Genomic DNA, 27,355 nt, shown 5'->3' with positions numbered 1-27,355 from the left:
GAACAATGGGCTCTCAAAGTGGGTAGGCTAGCTAAATACTAAACTGGCTTTCATAAATGCCAGGGAACGTCGTTAAATGGGCTCATTCAAAGTCTTCTTCAGAGACAAGCGTGGTCTAAATGTGGGTCACCGGACTATGAAGTTTGCTTGGATTTATCTGCTGTTTTCGATTGGGTTGATAGAGAAAGGCAATGGCATAAGTTAGCCTCATGGGATTACCAGGAGGTTTTTTTAAAACATGTTATGCTGTTGTACTCTGACACCACAGTGCAGATTCATCTAAATGACAAGGGTGAACTCTCATGAGTCCTTCCCACGGCTTATGGACAAAAAATCTGTGTTTTGGACCTGTGCCTTTTTCATTTATACTTGTCTGACTTAAACACGGCCTTTGTTGTAATTCACCTATTCCCCACTATATTGGGCACCAAATCCGTCTTCTCAACCAACCACCCACACACACCCGTCCAACCCCATCCTCCCCACACCCACCTCCCCCACCGTCCGCCTACTCTTCCCAACCACCATCGACCAATCCGCTTCTTTCACCTCCCAGATCCCGCTCACTCGCCACCACCCCCCGCCGCCGCCACCCGTCCCAGCCACTCGCGCACTCCTCCCCACCACCACCTATTCGACCTCCACAGCATCCCCCGTTCCGAAGTAAGATGCATCCTTTTTAATGCCCGATCTGTAGCAAAAAACAGACACAGCATCTTTGACCTCCTCGCCTCAGACAATCCAGATTTAGTCTTTATCACAGAAACCTGGTTCTCAGACGACTTTGCTCCCATCGCCCATGAAGCCTTCCCCACGGACCCCACTCAACCGACTCGCCATCGGAGGAGGAGTAGCAATCGTTTTCAAGTCACACTTCTCTGCCTCAATCATCGACTGCTAGACAATCATCCCTTCCTGCGAATCGCTTCTCATCAAAGTATCCCTCCCACCAACGTTCTCCCACAGCTTCCTAATCATCTACAGACCCCCTGGCTATGACAGACAATTCTCAAGCAGCCTATGTGATTCGATAGCCACCATCCAAATAAACCATCCCGCCCTCACTCTTCTAGGGGACTTCAATATCTGGCTCGACATTCCCACCAACCCCGTGACCCACTCACTGGTCGGCTGCCTAGATGCGCTTAACCTCCGCCTTCACATGAACGGCCAAACTCACTCACCCTGATGCCATCTTCAGCTCCCACGATCAGATACATCTAAGCCCCCCAATACCTATCATCTGGTCTGATCACGTCATTGTGCCTTTCTCCATTCGCTTGCTCGCCCCATCCCCATACTTGAACCAGAACCCCCCAATCAACGCAAATGCTGGAAGAAACTAAAGATCCTCCCTGACCTAGCCAATGCCCTGCTTCAAACTCCTCCCTCAACCATCCCACGTAATGAACCTTTAACCATCGACTCCTTTGACTCGTGGCTCAATATCTCATTAATCCCGCTCACTCCCACCTGCCAATCCTCCGTCTGCAGTGGCCCTTATCCCAGATGATTTACACCAGAACTGAAGACTGCTAAACAACTGTATAAATCCCTCAAATGCAAATGGCGGAAAGATAAAAACAACCTGAGTAGATCCACCCTGGCTCAGCACCATCGCCACTACAAAGCCGAAATCCGAAAAGCAATAAAAGTCCACAATTCTCGAATTCTCAACTGTGAAAACCCCAGCAAGGAACTCCACAAAATCATTTCTGAAGTCACCAAACCAACCTGTACCTCCACCCAATCCACCCCATCTCAGTTACTCTGCGACTCACTCTCTCTCCACTTCTACACCACTACTTTCGACAGAACAAATTCTCTCAACAACAAACTGGCACTCCTGTCCCCACTACGTAATCCACCCGCCCTACCAGTCACCACCCCACCCCCGCCTGCCACAGCAACTTCAACCCAAACCACCTTCGACTCGTTCAGACCAATATCGAGAGACGAATTTCTCAACCTTCTCTCCGCCCGGAAACCATCTGGCTCCCCCCTTAACTCCTGCCCCGCCTCAATCCTCAAAGAAATATTCTCATCCACCTGCACAGGAGAGTACGCAAGAACCATCCTAAACGACTCCCTCTCCTCAGGAATCTTCCCTGACGCCTTCAAAACTGCACATGTCAAGCCTCTTCTAAAAAAACCTTCCCTCGACCCCCTTAACCGCAGAAACTACTGCTGCATCTCAAACACCAGGTTCCTTGCTAAACTCATCAATCAAACCGCCTACTCCCAACTAAATGCCTTTGTCGAATCCAACAATCTCACAGACCCTGCACAATCAGCCTTCAGACCACGACACGGAACCAAAACCACTCTGACCTCAATCTGGGACGATCTTAAGATCACGGCAGACACTGCGGGATGCACTGCACTAATCCTTCTAGACCTCTCCACTGCCTTTGATACAATCAACCACTCAATCCTCCTCGACCGCCTCCACTCCCTAGGAATCTGTGGAAACGCTCTCAAATGGATAGCATCCTTCCTCACCAATAGAAAACAAATAACCCTCCTCCCCACCTTTGCTTCTGCCGCCCGGCCAGTCAATATCGGAGTTACACAAGGAGCATGCCTATCGGCCCTCCTTTTCAACCTCTATATGTCCACCCTCCCAGGAATAATCCGCCCGCACAATATCCTGTGCTATAACTACGCCGATGACACCCAAATAATCCTAAACCTCCTCATGTCAAACTCCAACTGTCAGTCCAACCTCGCAGCCTGCCTCCTAGATATTGATCGTTGGATGACTACAAACCACCTCCTCCTAAACCCCACTACAACCGAAATCATGGTCTGCGGCAACACTGAGCTTCTCCCCCAACCTCTACCATGGCCCAAATCTATGTGCAATCCACCCACCACCTCGACCACAGTAAAAAGCCTTGGATGCACTCTCGATTCTGACCTAACCCTCTTCCGCCAAATCAACAATGTCTCTAAGTCCTGCCACTACCACCTCAAAATTCTTAGACGCATCTTTCCATACCTCTCCTTTCCCAACAGACTCGCCGCAGTCCAATCTATTGTAATGTCGAGACTGGACTATGCCAACTCCCTCTACCGAGCATACCACCTCATTAAATTACAAAGAGCACAAAACGCTGCAGCCAAAATGCTTCTAGCACTTGGCCCAAGAGACCACACCTCTCTAGCTCTCAGAACTCTCCACTGGCTCCCGGTTGCATGAAGGGCGACTTTCAAAACCTCATGCATCTCCCACGAGCAGTGCATAAAACCGGCCCTTTATACCTACAGGACAAGCTTAAACCCTACCACCCACCGCGCACTCTAAGATCAAGCTCTGCTCTCCTTTTAGTGATACCAAACACCAACTCGGGCAGGTTAGGAGGATCCTCATTCTCAGCCTTGGCCCCCACTCTATGGAACTCGCTTCCACCCCATATTCGACTCACCGAAGACTACCTGTCTTTCTGCAAATTACTGAAAACGTGGCTCTTCCCATAAGGAATCGACGCTTAGAGCAAATGGAATGAGTAGTCACAATAAACAGAAATCCAAGGTTGTTTGAAGAATGAAAATAAAAGAGCAAAGGGAGTCGATGGAACAGATAGAAAGACTAAAACGGATAATGTAACTAAAACGGATAGAACAAGAGAGTAGATAGAACGGATCGAGTAGATGAAACGGATCGAGTGGATGGAACGGATAGAATGGATGGAACAGATAGTGTGGATGGAACGGATAGAGTTGATGGAACGGATGAGGAGATGGAACGGAGAAGGGGTTAGAACAGATGAAATGAAGGAAGCGGATAGTACGGATGGAGCGGATATGGAACGGATGAAGTGAAATGAACGGGTGGAGTAGATGGAATAGATGAAGTGAATAGAATGGAGGAAGTGGATGGAACGGATGAAAGGATGGAACGGATGGAAAGGACGGAACGGATGGAAAGGATGGAGTGGATGGAACAGACCAAACGGACGGAACGGATCGAACGGATCGAACAGACGAAATGGATGGAACGGTCAGAACGGATAGAACGGATGGAGTGGATAGAACGGATGGAGTGGAGGGACCGATGGAGTAGTTGGAACCGATGAAGTAGATGGAACTGATGGAGTGGATGGAACAGATGGAGTGGATGGAACAGATGGAGTGGATGGAACGGATGAAGTGGATGGAACGGATGGAGTTGATGGAACGGGTGAAGGGGTGAAACAGATGAAGTGGATGGACCAGATAGAGTGGATGGATCTTTGGTGTGGATGGAACGGATGGAGTGGATGAAACGGATGAAACGGATGGAGTGGATGAAACGGATGGAGTGGATGGAATGGATGGAGTGGATGGAATGGATGGACCGGATGGAATGGATGGAGTGGATGGAATGGATGGAGTTGATGGAACAGACAGAACGGATGGAGTGGATGGAACAGACGGAACGGATGGAACAGACGGAACAGATGGAGTGGATGGAATGGATGGAGTGGATGGAGTAGATGGAACGGATGGAGTGGATGGAACATTTGGAACAGATGAGTTGATGGAACAGATAGAGTGGATGGATCAAATGGTGTGGATGGAATGGATGGAACGGATGGAGTGGATGGAGTGGATGGAACGGATGGGGTGGATGGAACGGATGGAACGGATAGAGTGTATGGAACGGATGAATGGAATGAATGGATAGAACAGATGGAACGGATGGAGTGGATGGAATGGATGGAGTGGATGGAACTGTTGGAGTGGATGGAGTGGATGGAACGGATGAATGGATGGAGTGGATGGAACGTATGGAATGGATGAATGGATGGAACGGGCGGAGTGTAGAGAACGAATGGATCGGATGGTGCAGATAGATCAGAGGGTATGGATGGAACGGATGGAGTGGATGGAACCGATGAAGTGGATGGAACGGATAGAACGGATGGAACGGACGGAACAGATGGAGTAGATGGAATGGATGGAACAGACGGAGTGTACGCAACAAATGGATCGGATGGTGCGTATAGATCAGAGGGTATGGATGGACCGGATGGAATGGATGGAACGGATGAAGTGGATGGAACGGATGAAGTGGATGGAACGGATAGAGGGGATGGAACGGATTGAACGGATGGAGTAGATGGAACACATGGAAAGGAAGGAAGACATGGAAGGATGAAACGAATAGAGTGGATGGAACAGATGGAACTGATGGGGTGGACGGAACGGATGAAGCAGACGGAACAGATAGAACGGATGGAGTACATGGTATGGATGGAGTATATCGTACGGATGAAGTACATGGAATGGATGGAGTGCATGTAACGGAGGGAGTGCCTGTAACGGATGGTGCGGACGCTTTGGATGGTGCAGACGCTTCGGATGGTGCGGACGCTTCAGATGGTGCAGACGCTTTGAATGGTGCGGACGCTGCGGATGCTACGGACGATGAGGATGCTGCGGACGGTACGGATGCTGCGGCTGATGGTACATATCCGTATCTCCTACATATGCTACGTATATGTATCCCCATGTTATCTATCACATGTATACCCTATCCATCCTGTCGCTTATATACGCATGCCGCTATGTACGCCCCTCTGTCCTGCTTTCGTACCTGGTTGCATGCGCTTTACCGATAACCACCATATCACGCTACTATGCTTACTCTCTCCTATACAGCATCACTCAACTAGAACACAGCTAAACCATGATAAATTTAGGCTAGTGGTTCTCATACTAACATGACCCCACAAACACCTCATCATCCTAATAAAACACAGCTAGCTGAGCACATTCCGGCTAGCGTAGGCGTCTCCTCAGGCCTAACACAGCCAGAACTCAGTCTGGGTGTCCACCCTCCAGACTGAACACATCCAACTGATTTCCTCAGCACCACACTTACCGCTAAGAAGCAGCTTTCATGCAACAACCACGCCAGCTGCACACACATCCGGTGCGCCCACACACTATACGACACTCTCTCTCTCTACTGACTTGAACTGCGATTCCCGAGGGCGTTCAACCTACCAGCGCTTTGCGGTCATACCAATGATATATAAGGCGCTATATAAATGCCAAGTAACATAACAATTAACATAGCATAACTTAAGCTGTAGGATGGCTGGAATTTGCAGATTATATCATCTTATTTGATTCTACCCCTCTTGTTCTTTAGCGGAACCTGACAGCCTTTGAAATCTGTATCCGGGCTCATAAGTTACAAATTAACCAATAAATTAATAGTTGCTGTTTTTTTTGTGTTCAAATAAACATAACAAGCTTACTTGGTTTCTCTGTGATAATAAGCTTGCCACTGCCAACCACTTTATGTCTTTGGGTTTTCCGATTTTCATAAGGGAAAATCAAACAAGAATATCTTGTTGGCTAATGGAGAAAATTGGACTATTGTGTGGTCTTATGAAAAAGATTAAACATGAAACTTGAAACGCTTTGGAAAAACACCCCCTCTTCAGAGAATAAAACTAACCAAGCAAATATCACGGCCACATACAAAAGCGAGATCATCCGCACCAAAAGAGAGACCTTCTATGATAGAATAAACCCAGCAGGCTCCAGTACCAAAGAATTGTTCAACATCTTAAGAGAGTTGGAAAATCCTAACCCACCCACTGACACTTGCCTTAAGGATAAACTCTGGTGCATCAGCATCCAAAATTCTCTCACCAACAAAATCATAGGTCTTCAGTCCAATAGTCAGACTACTTCCGCCTCCTCGGATCAAACTTCAGGCTTTAAATTCACCAATGTATCAGTACTAGAGGTACAAAAAATTATAGCCTCACTGAAACCCTCTAATTGCCAGGGTGACAGTTGTCCAGCACAGATCATAAAAGATGTGGCCAGAGATTTGGCCCCATTTATCACCAAATTAATCAACTCATCTTTCTCTAGCAACTCCGTACCATGCAACCTGGAGGAATCATGGGTGCTCCCACTACTTAAGAAACAGACGCTTGACCCATCAATACCCACAAACTACAGACCGATCACAACGGTCCCTTTTCTATTAAAAATCTTAGATAGGGTTGCATTTTTGCAAATCCAAGACTATCTTGAGACAAACAAACTATTAGGAACACGACAATCTGGTTTCAGACCCCAACATGGAACGGAAACTGCCCCTGTTGACCTCAAAAGCCAGATTGACGAACTAATAGACAAAGGAAGAGTGGCCATTCTACTCCTCATAGACCTGTCGGCGGCCTTTGACCTGGTCGACCGCAAGGTGCTTTGTGATCACCTCGCCTTGGCTGCTCACTTTTCGAGCTCCGCCATCACTTGGATCCAGTCATTCCTCAACAAGAGGACCATGCATGTCTTCTCACCCTAGGCAGCGGCCGACCCTATACCTATCACTTGCGGCATGCCACAAGGCTCATGCGTCTCGCCTACTTTGTTTAATATCTTTACAAAGCCACTATTCGATAAAGTGGACCTTCTGGGTGTCACATACACCAATTACGCAGATGACACCCAGATACTCCTACCCCTATCAGGCTTCTATGACACAGATGTATCTCGGAGTAATGAAATCTACACCATCATTCAGGCATGGATGGCCCTCCATTGCCTCTGCCTGAATGATGATAAGACTGAAATCCCATCTATGCATAAGCATAGATGGGAACAACATACCCATTGCCAAAGATGTAAAAACTCTAGGTTTTTACCTCAACGCCAACTCCAATCTAACCAAACATGTGAACATGACTGCTTCAGCCACTGCCTACACAGGCAAGTTGATCAGGGTGTGCAGACCCCTACTGTCATCTAACAGTTGCCTTACACTAGCCAGATCACTCAGACAGTCCAAATTGGACCACTGTAATGGTCTCTACTTAGGCGCCAATAAGTCCGTACTCAACAAACTGCAGATACTGCAGAACAATGCACTCATAGCCGCCCTTAACCTACCCAGAAGAGAGAACATCTCAGCAACCAGAAAACTTTGCAAATGGCTGTCCATACAAGAAAAGACTGGACATCAAATCCATCCAAGTATTCGAAAAATTCAGAAGTAGTGTTATCACCTGGCTACTCAATAAGAACTAACCCAATCTTCTCTCTCAGCTATCCACCTCGGACTAGTCGGTATTTGTACCCTCCCGTCCATATATGTATGCTTCCATTTCTCATTCATGACTGTATTCATGCTTGTCTATTGTATTAACTGAATTCCTGCCCTGTATCATGTTTTTTATGTACTATTCTGTATGAACTGTAACATGTAACCGTCTTCTTATTCACTAGCGCCCAGATACCCCTGTGTCAGGCACGCTATACAAGTAAAATAAACAAACAAACAAACAAACTGTTCTTATTATTTAATTCCATTAAACTTTACAAGATGAAGATGATACCTAACATTGATAAATGGACTTGAAATTAGCCAGAGAACAGATGGGATTGGCTGGAAAGGTTAGAAGGTTACATATAGAGAAAAAAAAATGAAATGTGCTCCCTCTTTGCCAATCGCCCTAGTGTGCTATGAACTTGGATTGGTGTCTCTGAAGGCAAGAGTATTTTGGATGAAACTTGTTATCTGTAGAAAGTTTGTGCTGCCACTTAAGCATTCTCATTTGTTACGTTGCATGAGCAAGGGAAGAACAAGTTGCTGGAGGTGTTATCTGAATTTATTAATGAATGTGAGAATATAATGTGAGAATATAATGGTAACCTCTAGGTAAACATTAATCTCTAATCAATCAGACGTTAAAAACTACATGGAATTCTCATTAAGACCTGAATTTCTGAATATAAAAGAATATGCCTCTTTGAATCTGCAATAGAACACTTTACCACATTTCTGAACAATATATTTTGTTATATTTTTATGCGCTTTCCTTTTAATCAGTTATGCACTTTAAAGGTAATACGTTGTCATGGAAACATCCACAGAGCATCTCAAGGGTGTGTACAAATGCTACTGAAATGGAAACATTAAGACTTCCGATTCTAGGGTGTGATATAAAAATCAGCTTACTAAACTTTCATTTACAAGATTTGTCAATACACCTGTAGAGATATTTAAAGATTGTTTGGCACCGTTTGATGGATGGAGTCCAAAAACCCTTAGTGACTGCTCTTGTCAAGTTTTTTATAAGCTATATACAATGTTGATTGAAAGCTTCCTTGCTATAAAACCATAAAATCTCTTTTAGAATTAATTTGATATAGATTGTATTTTGTGAATACATTTATTTGGGGTTACTAGCGTTTTCTTAATGAAAGGTTTTATTTTTTTTGTAATCCACAACACATTTAAAGAAAATACAAAAAAGATATAACAGATGGATTTCATCTATATACACCTATTGTACCCGCCTCAAAGTCAATATATATCAGGAAAGGGCTCTGATCACCCACTTCTGTATGGGCCAGTGTCACGCCGCATACCCGGGTGGCCCCCATGTTCTTCTTCCATTGAGGGCCCGATGGTGGCTTCTCGATCGCCGTCTCTAACGGACACAGCTTGGTCATTACCCTCTTACAGGGGCTGCCATGTTGGTATCTACTTGCATGCGTCGTGGACCAGCGGCCGCTTTCTGCGCATGTGCGGTACAGGCGGCATGGTCCGTTGATATGGGTGATGTAAGGAACTCATGCTGTAAGTAAGACAGACACAAGTGATCACAGTTCGAGGATGTTTATTGAACAATGAATGCTGTATGCAGGTTGGAAAAATGCCTAATTTTTTTATTTTTTTTTTATTTTCATTTAGTTTGTACAAACTTTTGAAAAGGGAATTTTCTGTTACCTAAAACACATACAAAACACTACATCTTTCTTCTTTCCATGACCTCTTCTCTCGCCTTATTTCGGTCAGCACCTTTAAAGACTTTCTTGTGGAGATTTCGAAGGCGGTCCTTTACTCTTCAATCTGGATCTCTTCTGCCAATTTGTTCTTTTCACTTATCTCTATATAGGCCTCTGTTTTAGAGACCACTGGACTCGAGTCTAAGGAGTTCTGTATTAACTCCAGGAATTTCGTCAACCCGATCCACACTGAGTTATTTTCTGTCAGGTGCAGTAGTTTCCACCATTCCTCTGCTGAAAGCGTCTGATAGTTTGTCATCACCTTTCCCAGGCAGGATTCGCGTTGGTCATTTAGTTCACAACAATTTAGGATGAGATGTTTTAAATTTTCTTCTTCCTTCCCGCACAATCGGCATAGGACATCGCCCCTCGGAATGACACGCCTGTTTCTCAGAATTTCTTTTGATTCTAAGATGTTCAGCCGGAACTTCAGATAATGTCTTCTAAGGCGTTTACATGGCGATAGAACCAGATATTTCTGGGGTGTATTCCGTTTTTTTGCTTCTTCTGGTTGATTTAGCATGGATTTTTGTAAAGCTCTTTTTTCCCCGATTTCAATGCCTAATCTAAACCTAAATCTAAGATCTGAGCAAGCGTCAACCATCAAACAAAAAATAAGGCAGTTCTAGTGGTGTTGTGTCAAAATAAAAAGGCCTATACTAAGAAACCTATTGCCAAACCTTGCAGCCACTACAAAAAGGGGTGTGGCATAGTTCTCAAGAAAAGAAAGAAGTGTTCTCAAATAATATGTCAGGATGCGGTAGCCTGGGTCTCCCTTCCCACGTTTTGAGCACGGGGTAAGATGGGATCTTGGCAGACAGTACAGTCTCAGGCTCCTCCAGCAAGAGACGACAGTTCCAATGGCAGCTCTCAGGATCGCTGATGCCCAAGTCACGTTTCCATTGAAAGTCTCTTGCCATCCAGGACCTGACGTGTTCAATATAACAAACACAAAAGTTCCTTTAACAAATGAAAGTTTGCTTCCTGCTTTCACTTAGGGTGAGGATTCTCATTCACCCCTGGTCCCCCCTCTTGTTGGAGCTGGCCCGTCTCATTTGTTCGCCACTGTTCATGTAGGGTGATGGTTTCACCCCTGGGTCCCACTCTTCCGGGCACTGACCCTTCACGTATCGTATCGTATTCCTCAGTTTACATATCACTTCATTTCTCAATGAAGTTTGGATGACAGCTTCACCCCTGGATCTCCCTCAGTCTGGCTCGGACACTTCTTAAATCTTGGCCTTCCCTCGGTCGGGTTCACTATGGCTTTTCCTTCTTCACCAATCTTAATGTCTTTTAAACAGTTCCAGTGGTTATCCCTCGGCCAGGTTCACTTCTGTCAACACACTGTTCCTTGGGACTGTAGACTTGCCCCCCAATTTCATCGGCATCCCTCAGTCAGGTTCACTCTTGCCACTCCGTTAGCATCCCTCTCGGCGGGATTTACTTCCCTTGTACTTTCACCAACCTTTGAGGTGATGACCTTTTCACCCTTGGATCCCCCTCTGCTGGGCTCCGACCCCTCTCGACTGTTAGCCCCCTACACCGGGTTCACTGTGCCTCTCGATTGGGGTGATAGTGGCTCACCCCTGCATCCCCCTTTTCTGGGTGCTGACCCCTCTTTACTTTCACTTATGGTGGGATTCACGTTCCTTACTTTCACACAGTTTGTGGGATTTGCTTCCCTTACTTTTCTTTACTGTTCTTAGATCAAAGTCTTTCAATTATACAGGGATTTTACTAGACCTCCTGTATGACCACTTTGACCTCTTTTGGCGGCTCTCCTACGGCCTTCTGGTACCCATAGTTTCGCTCTGATGGGGTTTGACCAGAGTCTCTTGTGTTAGCACCCAGGTGGTGCTGGTTTGCCTCTGTAGTTGGTCTCCCCTTAACACTTTTCACAGTTCGTTCACAGATCATTGAACTTGGTTCAAACGGTATGCAGTCTTTCCATCAAATTTATTCCCATCAAATCATTAACCATCAAAATTAATTAATTGAAAAGCTTTTCCATCAAAAAGCATATTCATTGAATGAATTTAGATGGATTTCCAGCTCAAACATACCTTTAAAATAGATGTATGGATGTTTGGGTTGGTAATTAAATGGAAAGGGTTAATTTTGTTGGTAATTCAATGGGTTAGGAATAGGGGTTGGTGGGGGGATTAGGTAGAGGGGACCCCTTGGAGTGGGTGGGGCTTTTGGGGGAGACCCCCCAATAAACACCACAAATTAGATTATAGATTTCAGCACTGGACAAGGGTTAATTTTTGAAAGAAATGTTGGTTGGGTGTGGGGATTAGAGAGAGGGGACCCCTGGGATTTGGGGGACCACCCCACCCCGATAAACAATAAACACCACAAGTTAGAGGAAGTTGGCCAGTGCTGAAATACTTTATAGATTTCAGCACTGGACAGCTCCCTGTAACGTTATAATGTTATGCATGTTTCATAGACTTTCCATGCAAAAAATGCAAAGTGTTTATATAATGAAACCCTATTCGATGAAAGGGTTTCGATGCATAAACACTTTGCACTTCATGTATGGGAATTCCATTAAATATCTTTCAATGGAAATGATTTGATGGAACAAACCATTGATGGAAAAATGTTGATGGAAAGACATGTAACTGGTTTAAACTTGCCACTTTACGCTTCTGATTCAACACAGCCCGGTTCTTATGGGTTCTCCTCTTGACTCACTGGCTGTGATAAGCCGCTTGGCTTTCGGCTTCTCTGGAGTCAAGGCCGGTACCACGGTCTTGGGAGCTTCCCTCGCTCCTGCTTATCGGCGTAGGCTTGCCCCATGTACTGTTGACATCTGCTGCAAGACACTTGTGCTATTGTTTGCGGTCTTAGGTTCTCTTCCCCAAAGGTTCCACAGGCTTGGGACGAAAAGGCCAGATCACTTCTCTCCTCACCACCCTCTCGCTTCCTGCCGCCTTTCTCGTTCTCTTGAACTGCCGTGCCTGGTTAGCTGTGGCGTCGTGCTGTCTGCTGTGCTCGCCTTGCTCGCCCTGTGCTTTCTTGCTCCAATGTTTATCCCTGTGAGGAAAAGGAAGGGCCAGGAAGGGCTGGTGTGTGTGTGTGTAACTTAAGTCAATTGCCTGACCTTGCCTGACCCTTGTATCTGGACATGTCAGCTAAACAGTTTCATTAGAAGTCTGTTGTAAACCAGTATTCATGTCGGAAAGGGGAACATTTTTGGTATTGGAAATTATAGTCTTTGTATTGGAAAGGGGAGGGGTTGGAATGTTAGAGTATCCTACGGGACAGGATAGGGAAGGTTTTTGAAATGGACGGGAATGACCGGGATGGAGAACAGAACATAAGGGATTGTGGGAACTGTAGTAATTTATCTGAGCAGGTTGGGAGTGCGGAAAATAATAATCAGAGGGACAGGAAAAAGAATGATTGGGAGTATTCGGATATGGAACAAGAAAACGGGATGGCAGGTTTGGGTAAGATAGATTCAACGGGAGGAAGGTTGGTAAACGTATTATAGCCTACAGAGGCTCCAGGTATATCGCCCTCCTCTCCATCTTCCCCGATACAATACTGTGTCTCACCTAGGGCAATTCCCCTAGCATAACCCCTCGGGTTCCCTTACGCAGGTGAATCTCCCTCGCTCGTCCACCCCCACGGTTGGGATCTGAGAGCGCCAGCCCTTCCCTTAGCCACCTGAATAAGGGTTTCCCAAGGTCTACCTGGGGGAATACCCTCAGGTTTCTCACAGTGACCAGGACGCCAGTGCGCAGACTCCTGTAGCCGCTCACTATGGAAAACGCTGCGAACACCGACACCGGTGCATTGCAACCTCTTCTGTTCTTGGGGACACGCTGCTGAGCTGGGTCTGTTTTTCTTCCTGCCTTCCTGATTGCTGCTGCCTGTTTTCTTCCTTGCAGCCTTGCATTCCTCCTTCCCAGCTGCCAAGTCAGGTACTCTGCCTTCCTCTTCTTCTCTGCACCTATGATTGGGTGCAGGGCTCTTCAGTCCTCATTTTTTTGCTCATATTTGAACTATTTCTTTGCAAATCAGACTCCCCACGCTCAGTGCCTTGCACTGCCTGGCATCACATAAATCGGGGTGAGCCTCTCATTCGTTTTGCTGGGGAACAACTTCCTGCTTCTAAGTGGTTCACAATCCTGGTTTGGGAGCAGGGGGTGGGCTCCTGTATCACACAGCCAACAGGACCAGAAAGGACTTAATTTCCATCCTTATCCTCGACCGCCAGCAATGCCGACAAACAGGTATTCGGTTTTCACAGGGTCTCACCTTGATACCCAGGTTTCTGGCAATGCCTTACACACTACATGAGCATTTTACAAAAACATTTATATTGCAGCAGGTGAATTCCGGATACAGAACACTATGATGTTTATACATTTACTTACTAAGCAGCTTAGGGCCCTTGTGAGCAGGGATTGTCTTTTGGAAGAGCCCGGAGTTAAAAGATTGATATTTGCTTGTCCAATCAATGTAAAATATGCCCTGCAAGTTGTTGTGTTCGAGTACTTCTCTGGTCTGAAAAGAAAGTAGAAAGAGAGTCATTATTTTACATTATGCTCACATATTTATTTACAACACAGTTGTAAAGACACATTCTTTATGGAAATCGTACAAGGTTATGGTCTTTAGGGGAGTCTAGCATCTTAGAGCCTGCCTGGTCCTTTATGGTTTTCCTGTTTTACATGCAAGCATGGGGAGCTGCTAAGCATATGTAGTCAGCCCAAGCAACAGGACAGTGGTCTTTTAAAACAGGCTCTTGGCCTTTAACCCTCTGGCAAGAAAAATATGCAAATCGCTTGAGGGCTCTTGACATGTCAATGGAGACACTAATAAAAAACCTTAGTGCAGTTAAACAAAAGCTTAGACATCAGGACTGGGTTGAATCCCAAAACAAGAGGAACTGCTACAAACTGGCCTTAAATCTCTCTCTTGAGTCTCGACCGGTGAACAACATGAAATATCTAGCAAAGTTTCCCAGTCCTAATTACCAGAACCAGATCCTACGCTTGAGACTGATCCTCTACCCAACTAAAGAAATCTCATTTTCTGGAAAGCAAGGGGGCTGGAATGACAAGAATTGTAGATTTTGTCTGGGTTCAGACGTAACGGAAACATTAAAACACATACTAACTTCTTGCCCTGCACTAACTGCTTTAAGAACATCATAGAGGGGACATTTGTCGAGAGGGTTAGCACATTGTCGGTGGATGAATGGTGGAGTTTATTCCTCTTGGTTGAAAACCCGTCTTTAGTGTTTGCGGGAATAAAGTTCTTAGATAGAGTTTTTAATATCTAATGAGGGATATAGGGTATACTTCATGATGTTATAGAATGAATGTTGTGTTGCTAAACTTCTTTTTTCTTTTTTTTAACTGCTGATGGTATTGATTGCTTTTTGTCTTTTTTAAACTTTTAATATGTGAAAAAATGTATAATAAACTGAACACAATAAAAAAAATTAAAAAAGAAACGGGCTCTACTTGATTAGAGAACATGTGTCATTGTCAGTTGTCAGTTGTGACACAGAGTACAATTGGAAGCCCGGAGCAGCCAGGTGCAGTGTAATTCACTTCCCTTTTGCCATCAGTACACAGGTGCACTAATATAAACCTATGAAATTCAGAGATAAAACGTTGTAAAAGGGATGTTATTGTTACAACTAAAATCAAAAACCCAAGCAATTGGACACTCATGGTAAGCTATGCAACCATAACTCGCGCCACCACCATGCACTGTAAGACTAACACCCAGGACATCAAAGATGACATCACAAATGGCATCATTGATGACATCACTGATGAAATCACATATCTGGGCCAGTTGCTTTTGTTCAGTGATTGTGAGAATTTTAAAATTGTAAAGTTATATGTAAACTTTTTCCTTGTCATATGTCCTTAAGGTACTTTTCTTACAGTTGGGCCTCACCTCACAGTGCACATACATGGGTGTTAGTACATGGGTGTTAGAATGGATTTCTAAACTCTGCTCTGGTGAACAGATGTTTAGGAGGACACCCTGGTTAGTGAAACAGGGAACACTTCTGGGATGATAACCAGACGATTTCACGGTAGCTTGTAGAGCAGTCAAGGCTAAGTCGCAGGAGGATTATGGTGATCGGAAGTCTTTGATGAGCACACATAGTTAGACACCAAGAATTACCCTTAGACAGTAGCATACGAAAAAATAAAATGTATTAGGCCAAAGAACAAATACCAGTGAATAATGAAAAGCACAGTAAAATCACCACTCAAACAACAGACTTTGTAAAATATAAACAGTCACTTTGGTCAATGCGGTAAAGTGCAGAATCCTTCCAAAACCTGTAAGGGAAAAGGGCAGGCAAACTATATAACATTGCCAATCTTCAGAGATGGATAACCCTAATTTTATAAGTCCAGACATACGATGAAGGGAGCCTTGTGCTTAATGTTAGATGTGCGCGTAAAAAAGCACTCGGTCGTGCCTAAAGCCACACAGTACAATATTTAAGGAGCTGGCAAAGTTAGAGGCAGGATTCTGAAGTGTGTAAAACAGGTTCCAAGCATCAGGTGAGGTTCTGCTGCGGAGAACAAAGCTATTCCCAACTTTCGGAGGTCTTTAGGAAGCGGAGGCTACCGAAGCCAAGGCAAGGAACACACGGGATCCTTGGTGCGTAAAAATGCAATGGATGAACTAGGGGCGACCGATAAGTGGTTTCAGTACTCACCGCCCTTAGCTCACTCTGGGTTCAAACTTGGCAGGTCTGGCAGGGTTGCCTGGAGCACAATTTACCGCTCTTGATTCGGCTTCAAAGGCACAGGCACTGCGGGTGCAGATGCGGGTCTGTTCTCTCGTCTTGGTTGCAGGACAAAGAAAGCACTGATGCAGCTGTTCTCAGGGCATTAGAAGAAAGGCGGGAAAGTCACCTCCAGTGACCGTCACTGTCGCACAGTGACGCAGGGGCACCCAACTCTCGCGGTCTGATGCACGCTTTTCTCTCGCGGCCCAAAGGAGCTGGTACATTTGGCAAGAAAGTGCTTTGCAGTGCCAGCTAGTATTCTCCCAAAGCTCAAGGCAAAATCTCATGGGACAATGCTCCTGCATGGAAGCCAATGTTCAAGCTTGACAGTCCATGGGATGGCCCAGGGACACTTCCAAGAAGGCTCTTTTGCAGGGGAACCAGGAGACGTGGAGATTGATTGGTCCCACCACTCCAAGGGGTTGAAGCACCCTGATTGGCCTTCTGTGATCGGGTGCAAAGCAGGGCTCTACCGGGACAACAGCAGGCTCAGGGTGCCAACCTTCTTCTGAGCGGCTCCGTATAGTCCTTGGGTCTGCTTGACTCTTCTGGATGATTGGCTCTGTCTACAGTTCGATTCAGACTGGTTGCTGATCTTAGGGTCTTCATTCAGGACCCCATCTATCTCATAGCCGCAAGTCCAGTGAGGGCTCGCAAAAAAAGCTGGGCAATAAGGAGATCTGCCCCACTCATGTATGCCAGCAGTGGTCTAGTCAGGGCCCACTGCGGCTCACATGTCCTTGTGCACCCCAGACATCCTGGCACCAGTAGTGTGGATTGGGACCAAACAGTCCCAGCCCACTTCCTGGGTACCTAAACACATGACCTGCAGTAGCCTGGGAAAAGTGGCAGCTATCACAGGCAACTGCATGCCCAAATAATGAATTCCCGGTTCACAAAGACCAGGGGGAAGGCCAACTGACAACATGGTCAAAGGAGAAGACAAAGACCTTGTGGCATGGACGGACACTAGCCACAGTCATGAGCCAAACACGGTAAGCACGGCAAGGCGCAGAAAAATGTTGTACAAATACATGAAAACCCTTCTGCTACTAGGCACATTGTCCAGTTACCCAAAAATCCTTAGTGAATGACTAGGGCACAAAAACTCAAGGACCCATTTGCATGGTACAGTATTGTACTTTGCGCAATGAAATACAGTTGCCAAAAGTGGCAACAAAGTCAAAAGACTAAGAGAAACAAAGTTTCTCCTTACAGACAGCCTGAAGGACGTGACAGTTTCCCTATAACGATGAGCGAACGCCCAGTGGAGTGTAGCTGAAGGCTGTGCTCCACTGACGAAGGTCAGGACAGGAGGCTGCAAGAAAAGCAGAATGTTTGGGTGGGCCACAAATATAGAGGTAGAATAGCAGTAAGTGAAATTTTCCCTAACAACGGGACAATAATCAGGCCCCAAACAGACAATTCCTTTTTTTACATCATAATGAACAGTAATCTTATTGTTATTTTATGTTCATGGGGTTTCTTTCCTCCTTACTAGACTTCCTCTGTATTTGCCTCAGATTTCTATGCATTGATGCTCTTCATATGTATTTTTTGCACTAAGACATGTCTGTATTTTAATGTATTTATTTAATTGTTTTTTTATAACGCACTTAATACCTGATTTCGGTTTCTAAGCGCGGATACAGGATTTCGAACCTCTGTTGCTCTGCATGGTTTGCTTCCAAGACAAGCACGTTGCCCTGTATTGTTCGCTGTTAATTCGAAGTTTAACATTAGCAAGATTCTGATAGGCTTCGATTTATGATTGCACTAGCAAATAGTACCAGAATGGCAATACTGTTATTCAATGGTCCATGCTGCAGCCATTGCCTATGTGTGCGTATTATTACATTGCTGTCCTAACAACACCACTTCATTATAACATTTCGACTTAAATAAGTACATTTTTATCATACATGGTTTAGTTTCTGAGAGGTTTCCCAATCACCCTTCATATGTTACTACCAACATTGTAAACAGAACCCCCTATAGGGACTTTACATTACAATTAATAGGATATGTGATATCATCACTGATATCATCAATGATGCCATGTGTGTTGTCATCTTTGATGTCCTGGGTGTTAATGTTAGCAGTGCATGGTGATGGCGCGAGTTATGGTTGCAAAGCTCACCATAACTGCCCAATTTCTTGGGTTTTTCGATTTTACTTCTAACCATAGCGTCCCTTTAACAATGTTTTTTCTCTGAATTTTATAGGTTTTTATTAGTGCAAATTAACCATAATGTCCCTTTGACATAGATTTTTTTACTGAATTTCATAGGTTTTTACCAGTGCACCCTAATTACCTAGAAGTTCCTTATACCTATACCAACATAACCCAGAAGCACAGGGGACAACACACCATTGTGTACCCTTCTAATAAAAAAAGCATATGCATAAACCAGCATTACTAAAATTTACTACACCCAAATATACATCTTTATATAATCCAACATTTACAAATGTAAAAATGAATTTTTCATTTTAGCACACAATATTATGGATTATACCAAACACAAAGCATAACTGTACACCTAATATTATCAATTTAGTACAACTCTTCATACACACTGAGACACATCAACCACACACTGGAAAATAATCTGTTACAAAATAGTAAGTACACTTTATTTATTTTTCTATTATTAACATTCACTATATAAACATTTCTCATAAGTAAATATCACCATTGTATATTTTGACAGAAATGGCAAACACACTTGCGTGGCTAGCGGGGTACTTTCCTAAAGATGAAATGAGTGATGGTAAACAATATAGGTTTGAATGCAAACAAACAATGTAAAATATTCAGAGCTTATTCAAACATTAATTTCTTATTTCTTTATAGTACATAATGTAGATAAAAAAATCACACCGAAAAGCAATCATGGATAACCTCAACAACCACAAACACAATCCCAATCCCTAACTGTACAAAATGAAATTATGAACTTGTCTTTAAAAATAGATGAACTTAGCAATGAATTTAAAGAACTTGTACCTTATGTTAAAACATCATGTCATTAAAAATCTTGATGTTCACCGCCCTACTTTTACCTCTCCCGTTTGCCCCCACCAATCACCTCAATCAAATCCAGAAAATATAAATGACAGACGGTTTGATGAAACTTCTCTCCCTCCCTCTCCTGATGATGACTTTGTACAACCTGTCCCGCTCCACCAACACTTACCGGCGGATCGCTGGGGTGCTGCACGGCGCCGTCGCACTGTGACACACGGTTGGCGGCTCTATCCACGGAGTTGCTGGTGGGCACTTGTCCATTCACCATTCCCCGGGAGATCGCAAGACACACCACGACTGCTTGGAACATCCATTGGAGTTGCTGGGCGGCATGCTTGCGTCACAGCGTTGCCTTCTGGGCTCGGGTCACAAGATGCTGGTTCATGACAATGGCTTGTGGTTTCCTGGGCAACGACCCATGCCGGAACCAACTGGCTTCTTGTATAAAAGACCTTCTGAAACAGGAGGCTGTGCGTTGTAACACTCCTGTTTTCCTAGCAGTTGTCTGTGCTCTGACTAGCGCTCCCTCGTTCCTCTGCTGCCTTAGGGGTGGCTCCCTACTGCTTCTCCTTTTCTGGACCTTTTTTGCCTCCTCTCTTCTTTTATGCTGTCTGCCTTGCCTGGTGCCCTTCCTTACCTCAGTACTGCACCACCTCCCTCTCTGCCTTTGGTGCGGATCTCCTACACTCTTTGTTCTATCTTCCATCTGGCCTTGGCTTGTGTTACTGCCATCATTGCCTTAGGGGTTGCTCCCTATTTGGCACTTTTTTACCATCAAACACAGCACCTCCCGGTTCAGTGGTTCCCATTGCCTCCACATCACATTAATTCCGGGAGATGAGCCTGTGGTGTGGGGGAGCTGGTTCCTAACCCTGCCTGAGGTTACAATCACTTAGGAGGGAAGGGGGCTGGGTCCTCTGCCTGCATTCACCACAGTATCCTGGACGAGCAGCGAGCCGTTGCCTCCAAGAAGATTGACAGATCATCTATCTGCTCAAAGAACCGGTAAGCAGCACCCGGGCACGGTACGATGTCCTTTCATCGGCAGGCATTTCAAAGCCTGCAATTTAAATGGCACAAAAGTTCATTGAATTTTTTAAGGGGGGGTGGGAAAGGGCAGATAAGTGGTTGGGGGGTCGGGTTTAGTTAAAAATAGATGCAGGAGGGGTGTGGGGTTATGGGGGGTACCCCCCAAAAAATGAACTTTAAATTGCAGGCTTTGAAATGCCTGATGATGAAAGGACATAGAACTCCGGGCGCTTGACACAACCTCACAAAATACTCCTATTTATGTTTCCCATTCCCCATCTCTTTCTTAAAATAACTAATTATAAATGTAATCTGTATATATTAAACCGAGAAATATTTTTCTTTGTAAATATATAATGTAAATAAAATAATATAATGTTCCAATGTTTGTAAACATGTTTTTTTTACTTGAAACACCATTTTGATGTTCGCAGACTATAATAATGTCCATATCTGCATATTTACATACCAGTGACGCAGTATGAATGTTTCGGTGTCTGTGAACGTACCACTGCCTAGTCTGTGGAGTGAACTACGCACTTTTAATTCATCCGGCAGTGTTTCAGATGCAGACACCACATTCCCTCATCGGTCACGTGGTAGTCGCGGATGTCGCGACATGCCCACGGATGTCCCCGGAACGCCATCATGTGACCGCGCCCGTGTGTTTCAATTACTTCTCTGTGATGGATGTCTGTGCTTTAAGGACATCTTTAAATTCAATTTGTGCCCACTCTAGGAACTTTAAAGTTCAAGCGTTGCTCTTGCACACCTCCTAGCACCATTGCCAGTGCTTCTATAAACTCTTTGCAACTTTTTACATACTTTTTCTTCTCTGTGATCTTGTAACGTCATCAGGGACAGACATTGTCACATGACTGTGATCGATGTTCGTGCTTCGTGGACATCTTTCAGTTCGCTTTTCGGCCACTCTAGGAACTTTCAAGTGAAAACTCTACCCTTCTTGCAGCTCCCAGTGCCATTCCCACTTCATTCCTAAAGTTATTACAGTGTTTCAAGGCCTTATTTGGGCAGCAAAGTTCACGGACAGGACAGTAGTCTGTGGACAATTCCTCCAAGGGGACCCACCCATTTCTGTTAGTCATTCTCAATCTGACACACCAGCAGAGAGAACCTCTTGAGCAGAGCAGAGAAAATTACTTTGAACAATGTCATCTGCAAAGGCCATGCCTCCTCCTCCTCCTCCTCTTCCTCCTCCTCCTCCTCCTCCTCCCCAGGGGCCAGCACCACCACCTAGAGGACCTAGGGAACAGGGGACCTGCAGCAGATGACATGCAGGAAGAAGAGGAAGAAGAAGATGTAGTGGAGGAAGCAGGGCCGGTCTTACAACAGATTGCACCCCAGGCGGGAAGCATTGTTGGTGCCCCCCCTCCCCCGACCTGTGATCTCATGCATGTGTCATGGGCTGAGCAGTGGGAGTGGGGACTATGAGTTAACAAAATTGTCAATGCTGGCATCTGCTGAATTTCATGAACCTCAGAAAACAGCAATAAGAGGGTCAAACCCGAACAGGCCTGGTTATGTTAGTTTGCTTTTGCTCTTCATTTTTAGTAACAATGACCAGTTTGCTGCTGTGACTCAGGTGAGAGAATCGACAATTTCAGATCTACACTAATGTCATTCGTATGACCTCAAACTTTTAGCCACTCTTAAAAGGTGATGAACTGGTCTTGAACAGTGTTACTCAAACCTCCAAGAACAAGCACCGGCAACATACCCACCGATAGCTGTACAAGCCCGTCATCTCAGCATTAAAATACATGCATTTATACAATATGTATTGCATCAAATATTTCATGGGAAGTTAAATATATTTAGGAGAGACACACGTAAACAATATCACTACTCCATGTGAGTGGTAAAGTCTACTTTAAACATATGCAGAGAGTTAACATGCATGTACAATTCAGCATAGCTCCCAATGTTAATGTTGGAGAGGTGGCGTTCTAAAATTATGACATTACAATGTGGACTTTACATTGAAACACACTGCAGTGCATTACCGCGGAAGAGAAATGGCAGTTCGAGTATTGGGGTTTGTTTCCCTCATGCTTGTGAACTCTTCAAATTCTTAAATGTTTCCTTCGTGATCGCTAATTTTAGCTCCCGACAGCACCATGAAACTGTAAGATCGCAAAGAAAAATGATGTCTACCACCCAACATAAAAACAAAAACAAACAAATTCTTAGAGGGTGGAAAATGACCTTTTCTTGGGACTCGTTAAGTTTACTTTTTGCAAATTACTAGTCGCGTGCTGCTTGAATAACACCGGCCCTTGCACATTGTGCAGTGTATAGACGAATTTCATTTCAAGGGACTTGGAGTACTGCGGGTATCAGGGGAAGCATCTCCAGTGAACCCCAAGCCAAGTCCGCTTTGCCCTCCACCCTCACCCCCCAGCCTTGCGGCCCTGCGCTTTTTCACATTCTCCATTATGGTAAAGAACATTGTCCCGAGCTTGGGAGAGAAATGGACTATGCAGAAGGAGCTGCCTCCCCAGGGTGTGTTTAGCTGCTGGTGTATCAAATGCAGAAATGGGTGGCATCAAGAGCCCCACGCTCTGAAACATCTTTTAGGCACTGGTTGCTTACACGACAGAAAGTGTGAGCAGGTGATTCCCCAACCCTTGAACCATTCTTTAGAGACCTGGCTTTGATTAATGTGGCGTTAGCTAATCATGGCCATATCCCAGCGTTTGTGTTAAAGGAGATCGGAAGCTGCACCGTGCAGGGTATTTTAAAGGCCATGAATTGATGCTACAGCATGTCGCCCCCAATGGAACAAAGAAAGTGAAGCATGCATCCTACAAGTCTGGGTATTTGCATTATACAGAAGACGGGCTAACCGTCCACGGAGAAGCTTTCTACTGTAGTTGCTGAGTCGCTTTCCCAAGCCAGCTGCTGTGCAGACTTCGCTCAGCTTTTGGTCGAGCGCCTGCATCCATCCTTCACACCATCATTCACAAGGCGCGTTCGTGTAGGTGTTTATCTCGTTAGACTAGCGTGATTACTATTCCAAACAAAAGAAGCACAACAACAAAGAAGAGTATAAGACAAGTCTGAGAGAACAATGAAATGAATGAAACTCTTGCACTAACATAAAGTCAGCAGTGCATGACCAGGAAAGAGGGAACGACGAACAATATGCTCGGGAGCGGGAACTAGGGGGGCGTAGTAACCCCCAAACTGGCCCAAGCGTGGTACCGGCCCCCAGGGCCTCGCCCTGGAAGTGATTTTGGCCCCACAACGGACCGACCAATCCAAACCTGCTGGAATGTGCAACTGTCTAAGATCTGCTGATGGTGACATTCTGGCCAGGTCTTCCGAGAACCAGCCTTTTGATCTCCTGAGGAGAGTCCACCACCAGTGCTCGCTTCCTTTTTCATGACTACTTGAGCCTTGACAAAAGTGTCTAGCTTTGTGGCCTCCAGAGGCTCTTCTGGGATGGCCCAGTCATCTCCGCAATACCATTTGAAAATAAATAAAACGCCTATGCAGCAATAGGCCTCACCTACGAGGATGGGAGCAGGAGGAAAGAAGTGTGCTTGCCTCGGCAGGCTGTAGTTACTGCCAGGTTTCCTGAAACAAGGCCATCAGTGAGGGCAGGATGCAGAAACTGTTTGTATTTGCTGATTCTGCTGCTGCTTGGCCGTGTGTGCTTGTGATGGGAACAACTTCAGGATTTAGTGACCCACTTGCTCCTCTTTTCTGTAATGGCCGGGGCCGACAACACCAGCCAGCCCCAATCTATCCACACTTCAGTGTCAGTGCGCACCCATAGCCTGGAGGAGGGCACACCACAAGTGCGCCCATGGGCCTGGCTGGCGCCAGCAGCGCCGACATCACCCGGGGCCGGGGGAAGGTAATAAAGCAACAAATGTTGCTAATTTATTTGCCAATTGCCCTGCCCTGCCTGAGGGCCGAGGCCAGGCCTGTTTCTTGGCCTGGACGAGGTGGGCAACTGCCTGGGGTGCAATAGCCCCGGGGGACGCAATCGCCCTAGTCCCTGGAGCCTCTAGAGGGGATGGAATTCCCCAGTTTGTGGGGCGGCGCACTGACATGGGGAAAGTTCCGCAGGTCAGGTGCTGGCGCTGCCCCTTCCGACTGTAATGTCACGTAGTACAAAAGTACTACGTGAGATTATAGAAGTCAGAGGCTCCCTCTGACCACTTTTGCGCCACTTGGGGTGGGGGCATAAGCACACCAATAAAAACACTTTAGGTCCCACTGCAGCTAAGACCAGCCCCTTCCATCACAATGCCGGCAGGAAACTGCTAATGGTGGCCCATTAGTCACTAAATGGTTTCGTGCTGGCATTGAGATGGGAGTGGAAGTGCAGTGGGCTGTGGGGAGTGTGCGTGCCTTGCAGGGACGCACCGTGGGCCCTGACCCGTTTGGGCCCATGGTGCGTCCCTGCAAGCCCAGAAAATGTCCAAAATAATAGTTTAAAGCAGCGCTATTTCTTTCATGCTGCTTCTTTTCCAAACTATATATCAATTACACTTTAAACCACTTCCATGGCACTGGTGATGAGTTACTTCACTATGCGGATAATAGTTTTGACCAGTGTTGCTGAGTAAATATTCTTTAAGCTACGAATCGGTTTATTTATTTATTTATGCAATGTTTGTCGGGTACATGGAAACGGATAATTTATTTATTTATGCAATGTTTGGCGGATACCTGTATCCGACACACATTGCATAAATAAATAAATATGCAGGTACCCGACAAACATTGCATGAATAAATAAATAATCCTGGTCCATGTATCCTTACAACAGTCAAGCCTTTACTGTATCAACGCATAACCCTTAATTCCCATTCAAAGAATGCTAAAGTGATTGTTTATTGGGTTCAGGTGTCTCCTTGTCATTGCCCTTTTGGCTTAGGTTGCCTCCAAACCCCCTTCAGCATCTTGTGTTCTTTGTTGGTTGTATATACTGCATCCTGTGCCATATTCATGGTCTCTTGGTTGGTGTGCCGAGTCCTCATTATCTGCAGCCTAAGTGGGACTGGGGCATAAAATTGTCTTGGGCACCAGTGAAAAAGTGTCCCACCGTTGCAAATGGCAATACATTCCTTGTGTGACAGACTGTTTGACTTTGGGTAGGAGTTCCTTAACGGTTTAGTTTGGGAATGGCACGCAATGTGCAATGGGAGTGGTGTGCGGTGTGCGGTGGGAGTGGTGCGCATTGTGCGGCGGGAGTGGAGTGTGGGGTGCGGTGGGAGTGGCACATGAGATGGAGTGCAGGGGGGCGCATTCCTAGGGTTTCGCTCTGGGCACCAAATGGACCAGAAACTGCCCTGGCCAAGGCCACAGCCTGCAGCAGTTCCAGTGGTAGAATACACGTGTAACACTTTAGTTTCGTAACATTATAAAAATGAACAGGCACATTCACTTTTATAATGTTAGGAAATGAACGTGTTACACGTGTAATCTAGCATTGCCCTGCCTGAGGGCCGAGGCCACAGCCTGCAGCAGTGCCAGTGGTAGAATACACGTGTAACACGTTCGTTTCCTAACATTATAAAAATGAACAGGCACATTCATTTTTATAATGTTAGGAAACTAACTTGTTACATGTGTATTCTAGCACTGTGGCCTGCTGGTGCAGCGCCCCCTAGAGGCTGACTGACGTCAGGCAGCCGCCTTGGCAGCCTGACGATAAGACCGGCCCTGGGAGGAAGTGCCTATTGCATCGGGTGGCCAGAAGGAGTCATGGGTGTGGAGGTTTTTCACCACCATTGGAGGAGTGCCAAAGGCTCAGGCTGCCCGTGTGCGCGGCACTGAGTGCAAAATTGTACTCAGTCACAGCCAAAAGGGGCAGTACTACCTCCATGCGCCGCCACACCCGCTTCTCCAACCGGCTGCCCTGAGAAAGGCGATCCCCTACTCAGGGAGTAGGTTTATTTAGGCCACTACACCCACCTCGACCACTCCTGTCATGACTCCGGACACCGCAGTGGGGCAGAGGATTCCTCCTGCCATCTCACAGGCCATACAGGAGGCTATTGACCCATGCCTTGCACTGTCATCAGTCATATGTATGTAGTGTTACACAATCATCTGCAGGGGAAGGGAATCCAAAGCGCCTTCGAGGGGGCTATGAAGAGGCATGAAAAAGATTGCCCACAATTTAGTTTTTTTGCAACCCTACATCTTCCTTTGTCCACCTGTCCCTCCCTTGTGGTGGTTGGTGCCCCTTTCCTCCCTCCCTCCCTGCTTTGCTCTCTCTTTCCCTCTGCGAAAAAAAAAGAAAATAAAAAAACAAGAAAAACGGTGCCTCATGAAACCGCCTTTCAAAGTTAAAAAATAGAATGAGGAAAAAAATACTCTTATATACTCCATCTACTTTATATTTATACTGGAGTCTATACAAATATCTAACATTTTCATTAGCATTTTCAGTAGACAATTTACATAGCAAAGAAAAGAAAATGTGACAGTAATACATTTCTGTCCAACCCCTTTTCTCTGCCATACAAAATGTTAACATAAAGTGTGAGATGTGTAGGAAGTGGTTAGCCATTATTAATGGTTTTCACACTTGCCAATTATATTACACTACCATCCAAAAATGAGTCACCCTCCTTTTTGGCAGTCATATAGTCAGCGCACAGTAAAACTGTCTGCAGACTTTTTGGTGAATTAAAGGGTGGCAGCGGATTTGAAGTCATCTT

The 27,355-nt window shown here is 45.5% G+C and overlaps 1 protein-coding gene across 1 annotated transcript in view; it reads right to left on the bottom strand.

The window, feature by feature from the left end:
- Positions 1-27,355, bottom strand: part of LOC138568695 (uncharacterized) — a 1,243,988-nt gene that overhangs the window by 519,805 nt on the left and 696,828 nt on the right. Inside the window, exon 82 of the mRNA XM_069646472.1 lies at positions 14,199-14,328. Within this exon, the coding sequence (XP_069502573.1) occupies positions 14,199-14,328 (130 nt within the window). The remainder of the gene's footprint in view (positions 1-14,198; positions 14,329-27,355) is intronic.

This window comes from Ambystoma mexicanum, chromosome 2q (genome assembly GCF_040938575.1).
Source record: "Ambystoma mexicanum isolate Mex_15411 chromosome 2q, UKY_AmexF1_1, whole genome shotgun sequence".
Classification (NCBI taxonomy): domain Eukaryota; kingdom Metazoa; phylum Chordata; class Amphibia; order Caudata; family Ambystomatidae; genus Ambystoma; species Ambystoma mexicanum.
The sequence above is the reverse complement of the archived record's forward strand: the minus strand, read 5'-3'. Positions and strand labels throughout refer to the sequence as shown.